General features: G+C 35.9%; 2 protein-coding genes across 2 annotated transcripts in view; both read right to left on the reverse strand.

The window, feature by feature from the left end:
• Positions 1-13,093, reverse strand: part of ttc12 (tetratricopeptide repeat domain 12) — a 44,707-nt gene extending 31,614 nt beyond the window's left edge. The window contains exons 1-9 of the mRNA XM_065281218.1: positions 12,910-13,093; positions 12,522-12,685; positions 12,058-12,088; positions 11,029-11,106; positions 10,809-10,930; positions 10,650-10,709; positions 10,233-10,304; positions 10,067-10,127; positions 9,257-9,445 (exon numbers count right to left, since the gene is read on the reverse strand). Of these exons, the coding sequence (XP_065137290.1) occupies positions 9,257-9,445; positions 10,067-10,127; positions 10,233-10,304; positions 10,650-10,709; positions 10,809-10,930; positions 11,029-11,106; positions 12,058-12,088; positions 12,522-12,685; positions 12,910-12,967 (835 nt within the window). The 5' untranslated portion in view covers positions 12,968-13,093. The remainder of the gene's footprint in view (positions 1-9,256; positions 9,446-10,066; positions 10,128-10,232; positions 10,305-10,649; positions 10,710-10,808; positions 10,931-11,028; positions 11,107-12,057; positions 12,089-12,521; positions 12,686-12,909) is intronic.
• An 822-nt stretch (positions 13,094-13,915) lies between these two features.
• Positions 13,916-15,316, reverse strand: part of LOC135771132 (uncharacterized) — a 38,923-nt gene continuing 37,522 nt past the window's right edge. The window contains exons 31-32 of the mRNA XM_065281222.2: positions 14,819-14,980; positions 13,916-14,624 (exon numbers count right to left, since the gene is read on the reverse strand). Coding sequence (XP_065137294.1) covers positions 14,451-14,624; positions 14,819-14,980 — 336 coding nt within the window. The 3' untranslated portion in view covers positions 13,916-14,450. The remainder of the gene's footprint in view (positions 14,625-14,818; positions 14,981-15,316) is intronic.

Below are 15,316 nucleotides of genomic sequence, written 5' to 3' on the forward strand. Positions count from 1 at the left end.
TGGATACGGTGAATAAGCTAAATTCCCAAAATGTGGGCTGTTCCTTTAAAGTAAGTACACCAACCTGCAATTTTATATTACAAAGTGATGGTGATAGAGAGGCAAACATTTTGAACTGCAGCTTTAAAGTGTGTAATGTCCAATATTAAATCTGTTCTCCGTTTGTCACACCACAGAAAAAAATATGTTATTAACCACCTAGCCAAATTTAAATAATGAAAAAAATGCCAAGTTAATAAAATATGTTATCAAAATCTTGTAAAAATAAGCAAGATTCTTGCTTTCAAATACTGGGGGCGTGTCCCGGTTCTGCATAGAAGGAATACAGCAACAACCAAATATTGAGATTTAATGGTTATACTGTAGGGGCGGTTTCCCGGACAAGGATTAGCTTATACCAGGACTAGGCCTTAGTTAAATTAGGAAGTATAACTAGTTAAAAAATAGCAGTTCTGGCTAGATATGATACAGCTACAGCCTAAATCACGTGAAAAGTTGGGTTTAGGGTTAGGTTTGGGGGTAGGATTAGGATGAAAACAATGCTTATCCGGCAAAATTTCACGAGATTTTGGCCATAGCTGTATCCCTTCTAGCCACAACCGCATGTCCCTGTCGGTGCTGAAACCACGGCCACTCACAGGAAATCTGCCATCTCAACTTTCAAATACCGCTACATATCATCCATATTTGTTAATTTTTGTGACATACTGTAAAAAACATACAGATGTGGCCTTTAAAAACGCGCGTTTTCTCCCGCGGCATTCGCCAAATCGTCTCGCGGAGTCACGCAGAATTCTGCAAGTGTTTTCGGGGGGGCTACTTTCCCTTTTCCCTTAATGTGTTTCGCTTCACAGAAAATCCACCAGGTGGCGCATAAAAAACTACATTTTTATATGCGTTGTCATTGCGGTTGTTTCCAGAAGTTAATAAGGGCATTGCTGAATATTTAATATTTCTATTAAAACAGCAAAGTGACGTCAACCCCTTCTTGCCAGCATAACAGCGCATACATATATTAAGATGACTGTACGTGCAATGGGCATTTATACTAAGTGCAACAAAGAATTTAGTGTGAGCCTAATACCCTTAACTCTATTTACAATGAATATCTTAATTATTTGTGTTGTCGAATTTTGACACCGTTTCATTGTTTGTTTATAATATTAATAATTATGTCCGTTTTTCTAAAAGTATTAATATTTTAAAGAGATTCATGTGGTATAAAAATACATGTTTTAAAGTTAAAAATGTTGTAAAAATATATTAGTATTATTGTTCTTAATATATTAAGAACAATAATATGACACATGTATATTGCGCTAAAATGCTATACATATGGAAAGAGGAATTCTTCTCAACCACCACCAATAAAGTTAAAAAAATATTCTTTAGAAAAATAGCGTTTAAACCCACGCAGAGCGAACAAGAAAACATGGGCCTATGCTTACATACTGTACAGTGGGCATATGATATCTTTATTTAGTTTTACATATTTAAAACTTTAATAATACCTTTCTTGCGCATATAGGCAGTCAGTGTTATGATTTTTTTTAATCCTTTCAGCCGTTATTCATAACAATAAACAGATTTCCTTATTGAAAGAAAAACGTAGAAAATGTTATTATGGGTATAGTTGATGCAAATAAAGTGTGCAGTATACAAAAAATGCAAACAAATAATTTCTAAAAGTGGCAAGATTTTAAAAAGATAAAGGTGGTATAAAGAAAGACATGAGAAAAGTAGAGGTATGCAAAAGAGCACAGTTTAGTTATTGTTAATTAAAGCGGTTTTATACACCTTTGTTTGAATTGACAAGCATTTTATTCGCCACTTTCAACACATTTTGTGATTCATTTACTGATTTATTACAGAAAATTGTTGTCAGAAGCAAAGCTATTGTACAAAGCATCTTTATATGTATGTTTTAAAGTTAAAAATGTTGTAAAAAATATATTAGTATTCTTTAATTTAAGAATAACAATATGATACATTTATATTGCGCTAAAATGCAATATACATTATTCTGCAAGCAATATAAATTATTCTCAACCACCACCAATAAAGTGTAAACATTATTCTTTAGAAAAAAAACGGCGTTTAAACCCGTGTTGCGTGGAGCGAACAAGAAAACATATGCTTACATGCTTATTTGGCATATGATATCTTTTTTATTTAGTTTTACAGTTTTAAAAGTGGCAAAAAAGTTCTTAAAATCTAATGAATACTGGTTTTGTAAAATGTATATAACTGCAGATGCGTGCGTGGGATCCGGGCAGGTATCATCTTCCTCCAGACCTTGACGCGTGGTCGCGGGAAGGCGAGAAATATATTTTTTTTTAGGTTAAAATATTTTGCACAATTGATATATTACTTATGAATATTTTAGGAAATTATTTTTGACACACGTAGGTTATTACGTGTATTTTGGATTTTAATTTCATTACTGTGCCTATCCGTGGCCTCATCCGAGCGCACTTTCTCCGCCTTGCATCTTTTGAAGACATTGGTATGCAGCACCATGACCCAGAAAAGACTCACACACCTTTCCCTGATGCATGCCCACACAGAAATACTGAACTCCCTGGATATTAGTCCTCTAGCTCATGAGAGACTTTGGAATCTCTATTATACAACCGGCGCAATTCGCGAGGCGAGTTTTTTCTGTTCGAGTAAAGAGCGCGTTGATAATATGCGTATTAACGGAATGACAACGCGGGTTTGTTTATTACATGGATGCGCAGCAGCACAAAAACGCTTTTTAATATGAAAAATTAAAGGATTAAAATGTAACAGATTATTATTGAGTCTCTTGGACATAAATGATGACCAATTATGAGACGTTAGAAGGCGCAAAGAGCTGCTTCATCTGTAGCTAAGTAAATAAATGCTTTGCTTTAAACAAATGCATCTACTTTTAAATGTTTTTTTTTAAATGCTACCCAACGGATTTATTGTATATAATGACTCTGCACCTGTAGATATGGTGAGATGAGAAAACATTTTAAGTAATGCTTTTAAAAAAAACATTTCGCTGTCCAAGTGCTGAAATGGCTCTCCACACGTTTGTAAATTCTTTATCTTTTGTTTGTAACAAATAAAGTATTTTTACAGTACAAACCTTATATAAAGCCTATTCTAAAAATGTAATTATACACCATGTTTTTCTTTATAAAGTATACAATATCAGAACTAAACCCATTATTATTTTTGTTCAAATTATGAATTATTTATATGTTTAAAAAAGACAGTAATAGTACTATTTAGTAAAAAAAGATCTATATAAAAATATACTAGGTATGTTAATGTGAGAATATTTTACATCTGTTAATCGACGTGTGATCTTAACTTAAAAACGAAAGTAAAATATGTTCGTCCGCATGGACATTGAAAACTGTGAAGTTTAATTAATATTATATGTTGTTATAATATTATATGTTGTATGTAAATTGTAACGAAAGTAATTCCCCCTGGGATAAGTATTTTTGCTTCTGATTAATAGCGCATATTCATCTGAGAACTGATGATGTCTGTGTTTCAGACCCTGGCTGTGTGCCCTGAAGTGTATATGACAATAAAGTAGTAAATCTCAATGTATTTATTTTTAAAATGTATTTTAAATAGGCCTATAGGCTCATAGGTTTTTTGGTTAAAAAAATTCACAGTACCCCCTGTTCAAAATGACTTCCAGCGGCCCTGCCTTGACGCTTTGTGTGTTCGACTTTAAATGGTGCGGCGCTGACTGGTCGGCGTATGACATCAGAGTACCGCGAGAGCAAAGGTAAAGTCGGACCATTTGTAACATTTCGACTTGCTCTCGCGGTACTTTGATGTCTTAGTTGCCGAACTGTCTGCGCAGCGCCACATAGAAACGCCCTTTGACTCTTTAAGGCAAAGTACCAGCAACATGAGAAGTGGTGGCACGCAAAAGAAAGTGAAGGTACGCAGTACGCTAAAATATAAAGTGTCTGTACTGCGAGCACTGGTTTAGTTATTTACATCGTGTGTTGCTCTTTCACCATTGTGCACCCGCGCACTCGCTCTGTAGTTTGTAGCTCGCGCTCCGGCTTCGATAAACAATGCCCGTTTCTCAATACCAAGTAGGGGAGAGTGGGGCAAAGTGAGCCAGTGGGTAAGTTGACCCACCCCCTTTATCTAGGCAACCATACAGATTTGTAGCCGTGTGACCACAAATACAGGTAGCAACCATAATTTATATTTGGCTATGTTAAAGAGAAGGACAAATTAAAGAGTTATGATTAAAGTATGATTTAAAAAAAAAAAAAAACAGTTTTTATCCTATCAAAGTAAAATGTATACATACCAGGTATAATGGCTGTTATGTCAAGATTTATCCAGGTCTAAATATTTATACCATACATATTGGTGATAGGCTAATGTATAAAACCATGTGAATGATTTAGCTAAAGATTAGCCTGAATTACTAAGCTAGGCAGTTTTCCAAAACGGTGGCTGTGGGGCAAAGTGAACCAGATGGGGTAAACTGAACCAGGGGTTCAACCCCACCATGAGGCACTGTAACCATTGAACATGTTTCATAACAAAAAGAGCCTAGGTTATATCAACATATGTCAAATTAAGTTACCTGATATCCACTTAATTTTATAAGTTATAAACATTCATTTAAAATAACATACAGCGTATGTATTAGGCCTATTTGCTTAAATTGCATTTTAACAAAGAAACTGCAAGGGTTGAAATTAAAACCCAACGCGATGGTGAAAACTGGATAAACCGGTTTTCTTTTGATTCCCTGATGATGAGGTGATCGATTAGCATTGGGGGTTGGCAAAGAATTGGCAGACCTAGGGGTGGGTGGTTTTTAATTTCTTGACTCTGTGTCACTGGTAGCTGCTAAAACAAGCAGCTAAACCATGTACAATTAATTACATTTTGGAATTAACTTCCTTCATGTCTTTTTATTTATACACTGTAAAAAATATTTTCTGAATTTTTAAGTAGTTAGCATTAAATATGTTTACAAACAATTGGTTTACAAACTCTGGGATGTTTGTGATTATCATCATTCAGAAAAGTGGTGCTTGTGTTTAGACTTGTGTTTTACGTGATTAAATCATGAAGATTACATTAGTTTCTTTTCAGTGTAGAACAGTTTGTAATCAAAATGCAAAAATATAGTATATTTATAAACATCGCTGAAACAAAGAGTGAATTAAAATTAAAAAAGTAATAAAGTTAAAGCTGCTGATAATTTTGTTTATATTTACTAGCCTTTTCTGAGTGAAAAATGTTTAGATTTTGTTAAGTAGCCTAAATCCTACTCCAATTTATTTCAGTGTGGGTTTCTCATTTTTATCAGCTTTCTTTTGCTTTTCAAAGGGCCGTCTACCTTTGCTACCGCCAGTGCTTTAATGTGGGCCGGTAGGCGCCAGTACTCAGTACCGCCACTTCCAAATATAGCTCTTGCGTACCACCACCTCTCCCTGCGCCCAGAACGTACTTCTAGCGTACCCGAACGCTCATTTGCACATCTGTTTAAATCAGAGGCTTAATTTAATCATTTGGCTGCGCTGCCGCTTTTCAAAGCGCCCTTCACAATGCAAGCTACCTAATTCGTCCCACCGAGAGCAGAGACTACATTACCCATACACCTTTGAGTTTTACAAGTTAAAAGCGCATGCGTAGCTTTTGCTGCTGTCAATAGGCTTGTTCGACTTCATGCGGCGCCCCGAGAATCGACAGCCGGAAGACGTCACAGTATCGCGAGAGCGAGGCGAAATATGATTTCTTGAATCATTCTCGCGGTACTCTGACGTCATCCGGCTGTCGGTTCTTGTGGCGCCGCATGAAGTCGAACAAGCATAGTGTTAACAACGTGGTTTGGAGAGGTGTGTGAAACGCGCAACCATAGCTGCTCTGTTAAAATGAAAATACAATGAATAGGGCCTACTTAATATGCCCTCCTGGTTTTAGACTCTGAGGAGTAAAAGAACAAGGTCAGAATCAGAGGACTCTCGCTGGCTGACATCCCACCAAGCCAGAATGATATCGCTGCAGGTACCCTTCTGTAGGTACGTGACAATCTCTGATGTCGCGGCTGTCGGTTCCCCTCGACGCAACTTCGGATTTCCTCAGACGATGTGCAGTGTAAAAACATTATTGAAATTGTATTATACATACTTGCTAAACTACAAGTGAACAAAATGTCAATGAATTTGAACGACGTGCACAGGAGTTTTATCACCCGCAAAATGGAAAACAATGGGACAAAATAAAGTGATGACTTTCGAGTTTCAAATGGCCAATATTTTGTTATTCTTGAACCCATAGACATGGTCTTGGTGTCCAGAGAGTATCTTTGCCCGACAGCGACAATATGTTATTAAAAAATAAATTACATCATTATGGATAAATGAGTGCTTGCAGAATATACATATTTGAGAATGCTTATCAGTACTTTTTTGTTTCTTTAACTTTAAAGATGAATATTCTTCTTTAGAGATGGGCAATTTTCAGCAATAGCACATTATATTCAACATTTTGAGCTCATAAAAAAGATTTTTCGCTTATTTAAATGATTTTTTTTATGTTTTTATGCACGTTTAGTTTTGGTGCAATTTCATCAAAAGCTTATAATTAGGAAATACACACAACACGCTTAACGTATATTTTCTATATGTTAAAAATGTTGTAAAAATTGCGTATTCTTATATAATAAGAATAACAATATGATACATTTATATTGCGCTCAAAATGATTTAGAAATGGAAAAAGGAATTCTTCTCAACTGAGTGCTTGCAGAATATATAGGCTATATTTGAGAATGCTTGTCAGTACTTTTTTGTTTCTTCAACTTTAAAGATGAATATTCTCCTTTAGAGATGGGCAATTTTCAGCAATAGCACATTATATTCAACATTTTGAGCTCATAAAAAAGATTTTTCGCTTATTTAAATTACTTTTTTATGTTTTTATGCACGTTTAGTTTTGGTGAAATTTCATCAAAAGCTTGTAATTAGGAAATTCACACAACATGCTTAACGTATATTTTCCATATGTTAAAAATGTTGTAAAAATTGCGTATTCTTATATAATAAGAATAAAAATATGATATATTTATATTGCGCTCAAAATGATTTAGAAATGGAAAAAGGAATTCTTCTCAACTACCACCAATAAAGTTTTAAAATTCTTCTTTAGAAAAACGGCATTTAAACCCACGTGCACCGAACAAGAAAACGTATGCTTACATACAGTCCGTGTATGATAAATGTTTTATTTAGTTTTACATATTTTTATTTATATGCATTTAATAATAGTCTACCGTAAGGTCATAATGTACACAGTGTTAAAAATGATTCAGTGGCTTTGTAAATATCTCTAAAATAAATGATTAAAGTAACTTAATAAAATCTCTTAATGCAGTTATGCGATTTTTTTAGTTGGAAAATAAATTACTTAAAATAGAACAGATATTTTGTGTAAAATGTACATATATTATTTGATGTATACGCCTTAATAATATAAGTATTACATTTACAGATTATTTTAGTCAATATATTTAAAAAGGTCAGAGTAATATATTTAAGTTTTTTAAACTGTAATAATTGCATATTTCAAATTATTATTATTTCTATTTGACATCAAAAATGTGTAAGTTTTACGCCAAACTTGAAGTATGAATTACTTATATTTTCACATTGATATTATTTGAGTAAATGTAGGCAAAAAATAAATTAATAATAAGTAGAAAAAATGTCAATTTTAAACAATCACATAGCCAACGGTTTTTAATCAGCAACAAAGAAACTGCACATTTTGCCGATGACAAACACCTCAGAAACTCCTCCAATTTATGAATATTTACACTCACAATATGATTTTATTTCCTTAGTACAAAAGTATAACATATTATACAAATTCTCAGTGAAATGTATTAAACACCATTGCATACTTTTTATCGTGTTTCATACCATGTAAAGGGAAACATGATAATATAAAAAGTAGCCTACTGTTCAGTAATGCAGAAAAGTGCAACACAACCATGTTAAAGCTATTAAAACGTTCAGATGCAAAAATGAACTAAATGTAAAATTAGATAAACTAGTTAATGATATTGCGTAAATGCGCTCGGTCTCTTCAAAGGTCTTCGCGAATTATTTTGTTATAAGACTCGATTATCATACATCACGTCTCTTCTACTGTAAGTACACGGAAAAAATAAGACAAATGATGCGCGTTAGAGTCGGATTTTTATGAAGAATATGTGACTGTTTATGTAACTGGCAAAAGAAAACTTCGCCAACAAAATGTTTGCCAAAAAGCATGCATTTGTATGACATCAAAGTCTATCGCCTAAACATTGATAATCCGTGTCATGTTACTTCAATATCATACAGTATACGCTAAGCATGAAGTCGAGCACACACATTGTCGTCAGTATGGCCTACATGAAACACGCCTGCCCTCTACAGGTTTTTATATTTCCTGCGTCCCCCACCGAACTCCCCTTCTGCGGGATCTCGCAGAATTTCGGAAGTCTCCGCGGCATTCTGCTCTCAGAAACGCGCATTTTTAAAGGCCACATCTGTAATGAGGTGGTTTCCCATACAGGGGTTAGACAAGTCCTAGACTAAAATAAATGTAAGAGCTGTCCAAACTGCAGACAACTTCCACTGACATATCTTAAAATACGTCAGTGCCCTTTGTTTGTTTTGCCTTTGTTTTTAGTAAAGCATGTTTGTTAAAACTAGTTATATTTCATAATTAAACTAAAGCCTAGTCCTGGTTTAAGCTAATCCCTGTCCAGGAAACCACCCCTATGCATTTACACTTTAAGCCCTGACCTGTTCAGCAGTAGTACACGTGATCAGAATAGAACAGATGCACATAACTAATGGGTAATGCAAACATTCACTAATAGAGTCTAAAAGCTTCTGAGCCAGCGCTCATGTCACGAGCTGTGTCTGTCCTCTGTGGCTGATCATGAGGATTAGTTTCCTTATCATGAACTGCAAATGAACCACAGAGCAGAATCAATGAGCCCTTCGCACAAAATTCCTCACTTCTCTCCCGTCTCTATCGACCCAGAGCGCAAGAAAAATCACTCTAGTCACAAAAACAACACTGGGTAAACAGAAGGCATATTTCACACATATCTGAAGTACGATGCCATGTTGAGTCTACTGTACCGAAAATCGCAGTACGTTAGGGTTTCGTGATAAATAAAGGTACCTGTCCGAAAGTAGATTGCTCTGAATTAATCATGTGAACTTACAGTCTTTAATAGCTCGTGAGAGCAGCTCCACTCCACCACAGTAGTAAAGACTGATCTCATTTGGTCGGCTGAGCTTTTTCAGTAGTTCTGGAACTGCTGTGGCCTGCTCGGTCCCCTCTTGAAACTCTTCCCATGCCACCTTTTCCTGTCCAGTCACCTTCTCTTCCAAATCCACTTGGGTCAAATAGGCTGTTGAAATGTATGGTGATTATTTCATAACCTTGCTGGAACAACCAGCATATCAGCAAGACCAGCATATGTTGTGTTTTAGTGCTGGTTTGCTAGTGAACACCAGCTAAACCAGCACCAAACCAGCATCAGCACCAGCATCCCATACTGGTCATACCAGCAAGACCAGCATATGTTGTGTTTTGGTGCTGGTATGCTGGTGACTACCAGGTAAACCAGCATCAAACCAGCATAATTCCCATGCTGGTTTGATGCTGTTTTTTCAGCAGGGAAGCGTTTTTCTTTTATGCAAGAATTACTGGAAATATCCTATTAAAATGCATGGGGTGTATTGATATCGTTGGAATTGATCCAGCGTTCAGAACCTGCTGATGTAACCATCTGACATTATTTATATTTGTGTAAATCTATGAGAAAGAGAAATGGCTTATTGAAGTGTATTTTTGAAATCACTGAGAGATCATGCAGAAAGAACACAAACATAAAGCTACTGTATGGCACATAGCTCTAATATTACTCCAGTGATGTGTATTTAACAGTGTTTGTTGTAATACAAAACAGTAATATATGACCATTGACCATGTTTTTCTTTCCTATCTACATAGACATCTTAGATCTTACCTTTGACCATGGTCTCGCGTTGTGGCTCTATCTCCAAAATCTTTTGATAGCATATCCTGGACTGGAGATGATGCAAAACAAACACAATAAAAGCAAAGAGGATGAATGAGGTGAGAAATTTGCATGTAATTCAGATACAAACACACTTATAATGAACAATACAAACCTCGGTAAAATTTTGGAGCGCTAGGTGTGATTTTCCCATGTGCACATATGCTTTGATACACCTCTCATTGCACTGTGAATGGATGTTTTAGATATTATTTAGCCAAATGAAAAAAGTAAACAGTGAAAAATGCATTACTTATCATAATGAATTTTCCTTCAAACTAAGAAATCAATAAAGAAAAACTTTTTTCTAAAGGCCTTTTTAAAAAGTTTTCCAAAATCAGATACCCTAGTTGGCACAGCTACTAAACTTTTATACAATTTTGTAATGCAGAACAACTGCACAGTTCAAAGGACGCCGCTTTATTGGAGCCTTGTGTTCTCATCAAACAAATAAAGATCGGGATCTCTCTACAGTACCTTGGCTGATACTTTAAAATAAAATGATATTTCTTTGACCCACTGTTGTACTCACCCTCAGAGCCCACTCACAGTCACTTATGGCCTCCTTATATCTCTTTAGCTTGATAAAGGCCTACATAAAAGGTAACTGTATGAGACATATACAAAAATTTTGCTTAGATTTTTGCAAAGGTTGTACTGAAATGAATCTAGTAATAAGCATGTGGAGCACCTGAGCTCTGTTCGTGTACAGGGCCTGCATGTCTCGCAACTGGTCCAGCCCTTCAGTGTAAAATCTGACAGCTGTTTCGTAATCACCTCGAGCGAACGCTTTATTCCCATTCTCCCTCAATGCTGCGGGTCATATGGGGATAGAGAAAATCTAGATGTAATGAAAAACGCAACCAGGCAATGCAGAAATTCATTTTCACTGTCAGAAATCATGTCCCCACCATTAGCTTTGTCCTCGTTCATCTTTCTTCTTTGACTTCTTTCCTCTGCATCTTTTTCTAATATTCTTATGAAGTTCTCTGGCAGTGAAAAAAAGTTGTATCCATTTATTACATTTACTTTATACACTCACCTAAAGGATTATTAGGAACACCTATTCAATTTCTCATTAATGCAATTATCTAAGCAACCAATTACATTTCAATGCATTTAGGGGTGTGGTCCTGGTCAATACAATCTTCTGAACTCCAAACTGAATGTCAGAATGGGAAAGAAAGGTGATTTAAGCAATTTTGAGCGTGGCATGGTTGTTAGTGCCAGACGTGCCAGTCTGAGTATTTCACAATCTGCTCAGTTACTGGAATTTTCACATTTCTAGGGTTTACAAAGAATGGTGTGAAAAGGGAAAACTTCCAGTATGCGGCAGTCCTGTGGCATTGTTTCTGACCATGTCCATCCCTTTATGACCACCATGTACCCATCCTCTGATGGCTACTTCCAGCAGGATAATGCCTCGAATCATTTCAAATTGGTTTCTTGAACATGACAATGAGTTCACTGTACTAAAATGGCCCCCACAGTCACCAGATCTCAACCCAATAGAGCATCTTTGGGATGTGGTGGAACAGGAGCTTCGTGCCCTGGATGTGCATCCCACAAATCTCCATCAACTGCAAGATGCTATCCTATCAATATGGGACAACTTTTCTAAAGAATTCTTTCAGCACCTTTTTGAATCAATGCAACGTAGAATTAAAGCCATTCTGAAGGGCGAAAGGGGGTCAAACACAGTATTAGTATGGTGTTCCTAATAATCCTTTAGGTGATTGTAGTCATACAGTATAGCCTATAGTATATTTACTGCAGTAAATAGTATATTACTATATTTATAATAAAATAGGTGAGAAAAAAGGTGAGCAAGTTTGTATTAATTATTTAGTTGTATTGGTTTTATATTCAAAACCAAATTAAAAAGTGAAAAAGAACTCTCAACCGCAAAAAAAAAAACAAAGGATTAACAAAAATCCTACCTGGATTTTGGGCAGATTCACACTGGATATTCTAAAAGAGAAAAAACAACAATGAAAAATAGGTTTAATGGTCTAAACAATGCATGAAAATGTTTGTATATGTGGTTTCCTTTAAGGGATGGTTCAACCAAAAATGAAAAATCTCTCATTATTTACTAATACTCACCTCATGTTGTTACAAACCTGTGTACATTTCTTTGTTTTGATGAACACAAATGAAGATATATTTTGTGGATTGTTTGTCACCAAAACCGATCAGAAGCCCCAGTGACTTCCATTGTATTCTTTTATTGTACTATGGTTCTCAATGGGGCTTCAGATCAGCTTTGTTACAAACATTCCTCAAAATTTCTTATTTTGTGTATTGAATTGTATTGCTTAACATAACAAAATATCCAACAAAATGGTGAACAACACGTAATATTTTAAGCTAATGTATATACTGTATGTGGTTAATACTCTACCAGTGGGCTATTTTCAGATGAGGGATTTGTGTTTATAGCTGTCTTATTAATTTTGGTTTTACATGGTTTCAACTCTTCCAGGGAGCCGATTAACTGATCGGCCTTTTTAATCGCAACCTCCCGACAGGACCCATCACTGGAGTTTAACTCCTTCACCAGCTCACCTGTCATCAGAAAACAAAAAGTTACACTCCTGTCTTACATAAAAGTGCAACAACATGTAAATGTTATGGTTTTATGTAATAAATCATTGAAAGCGTAGCTTAACCAAGGCGCAAGCTGACGCAACGGTTTGTAAATATACTCTATTTAAATGCAAGCGTCGCTTGAAGATTTGATGTACAGCACACTAAGTTATAAAGAACAAAGCGAAACTAAAAACACTTACTTATCTGGTCAACATTGCTCAAAAATCTTTGAAAGTCGTCACTGTCTTGCAAAGCCATCCTTACAAGCAAAAAATACAGGTATTTACGGAGTTATCCAATGTAATCCGGAAGTCTTGTTTAAACTTGTGAGTTTGTCACCATAACAACAGGAGACAAGCGTGTGGAGGATAAATATGCGCCCTCTTTCCTCGTGGGCAGGGTACTGCAACTGCACTTAAATGGTGATTTATAAATGTTAAAAACATCTACAGTATACAGTTTAAACAAGTGAAATGCTTTAATAAGTTATATGCAAATATAGGCTATAAGTTATTTATGTTATTCTGAATAATCTTTGAAAAGATGATTACTTACATTACTCGTTGTTTGGTTAAAAATAGACCTTACTTGCAACATACTGATCATTAAAAAGGCTTCGTATTCTTACCACATGCTACGTGTAAATTGTATGAGAGGCGTATGACATCAAATTACCGCGAGAATGAGTCAAGAACATAACTGTCAAATCGCTCTCGCGGTATTTTGGTGTTAGACCCTTATTGGTCTGCGCAGGGCCGTGTGAAGTTCCTTCAGTGAGACAAACTTTATTGATTCTATGCAGTGAGATTGAAAATTAGTTATCACATTCGTCCATATTTTGCCACTAACTTAAGTCAATACCAATTGAGATACGTGTTAAGCAGTGTGTATGTGAAATGAATGTGACATTAATAGGCATTGCAGCAATAGACTTAAAATTCCTTTTCAATGCTAATTACTAATATGCTTAAAAGCATTCAAATTGAACAAAACTATACACATCTTCCACCTACCTTAACATGGGCAAAAACTCTTACTATCTGTGACTATATCTCCCATACTACACAACACAACCACACTTATTTTTTGTTTTCATCATGAAAGAAAGGAAAGCTGAAGGTGCCCTTGTATATTCATGAATGTGAGCAACAACTGAGGAGCAATCTAAAAAGAGACAAAATTGAGCATAACATTTTTACTGTTCCATTCTACGTCTTGCGTTAAAACAGATAAACATACTTTATTGGTCCCAGGTGGGAGATTCAGGCACAAATAGCAGCAATATTAAATGTATACAGCACAGAAACACCACAATACATCAGCAGCGCAATAAAACCAAAGAAAACTGTACATTATTAAAAGAGGTGTATTATAGTGTTTTGGTAAACAAGTTTCAGAAAATAGCATTGTGAGAGGTGCTGATGTAGTCTTTTACAATTAAAGCAAAAAGCAGATAGTTTTACAATTTTAGCATCATAAATCTGTCCTCTGAATTTTAAGTAATTACCACATTAGACTGAACGGTTACTATAAAAAGGTTGTTTTATCTCTATTTACTTTCCATACGTCTGACTTTTTATTGCAGCTATAATAATCCAAATCCAAGGATTATTGTCATCCAATACTACAAGTTAATAGATAATTTGACTTTGCACAGTCTCACAGTGCATTACATGACTTTGAAAGGCAGATTCAACACTGACAAAGGCAGCACTGTTCAAAGTCAGGCTGATATATCGCCTCAAGGAGGCGCGGGCCGCGCGGCGTCCTGGCTCTCAGTGGTGTCCTTGAGTGACGGGTCAATGTTGAGGTTGATGATCTCTAGGCTTTTTGAAGACTCCATATCTCTCAGGAGACTCTCAACTTGGCGAAACACTGAAGCCTCCTTGTATTTCTGCAGACGCCCAAGCACCTCCTGACCAAAGAAACCAAGTTTTTGAAATCTCACACTTGCACAAGTATTACATCTGCCACATTGATCTGACCCAGATCAAAAATTAATTTTATGAAAAAAAATTTGCAACAAAACACCTTCTACATCCCCTGGAATACTCGGCAACAAATTCTGAAGAAGTGAGAGGTGAGTATGTCAAAATAAATTAAACTTACACCCTCTGAGAAAATCCCTGCGCCAGGCTTCTGTACTCTTTCCAGCAGAAGACCATCAAGAGCTGTGTCAAAGCTCAGACTTTCTTCTGACTTTTCATCTTTCATACCAGCAGCATGTCCAAGTCTGGCATGAAACAGTTCACTTAGGGCCACCTGTAGCACCTGAAAGCACAAACAGTATAACCAAAACTAAATAATAAAGATTTTATGGGAGAAGTAAACAATACCTTACTCCCAAGTCAACTCTAAATGAATCAATAAATAATTTGTTTATAAATAAAACTTATTAATCCACAGACACATTGGGGGAGGTGCAATTTGGCATCCCCACCATGTTCTTGGCCTGTGGGAGGAAACCAGATTACACGGAGTAAAGAGGCTACCTGACCCAGCCGGGGCTCAAACCAAGGATTTTCTTGCTGTAAGGCAACAGTGCTACCCACTGAGCCACCCTATAACAAGAACTGCTATTACTATGAATAGGGGACAAGGCAACCC

This window comes from Paramisgurnus dabryanus, chromosome 8, assembly GCF_030506205.2.
Source record: "Paramisgurnus dabryanus chromosome 8, PD_genome_1.1, whole genome shotgun sequence".
In the NCBI taxonomy this organism is placed as follows: Eukaryota; Metazoa; Chordata; class Actinopteri; order Cypriniformes; family Cobitidae; genus Paramisgurnus; species Paramisgurnus dabryanus.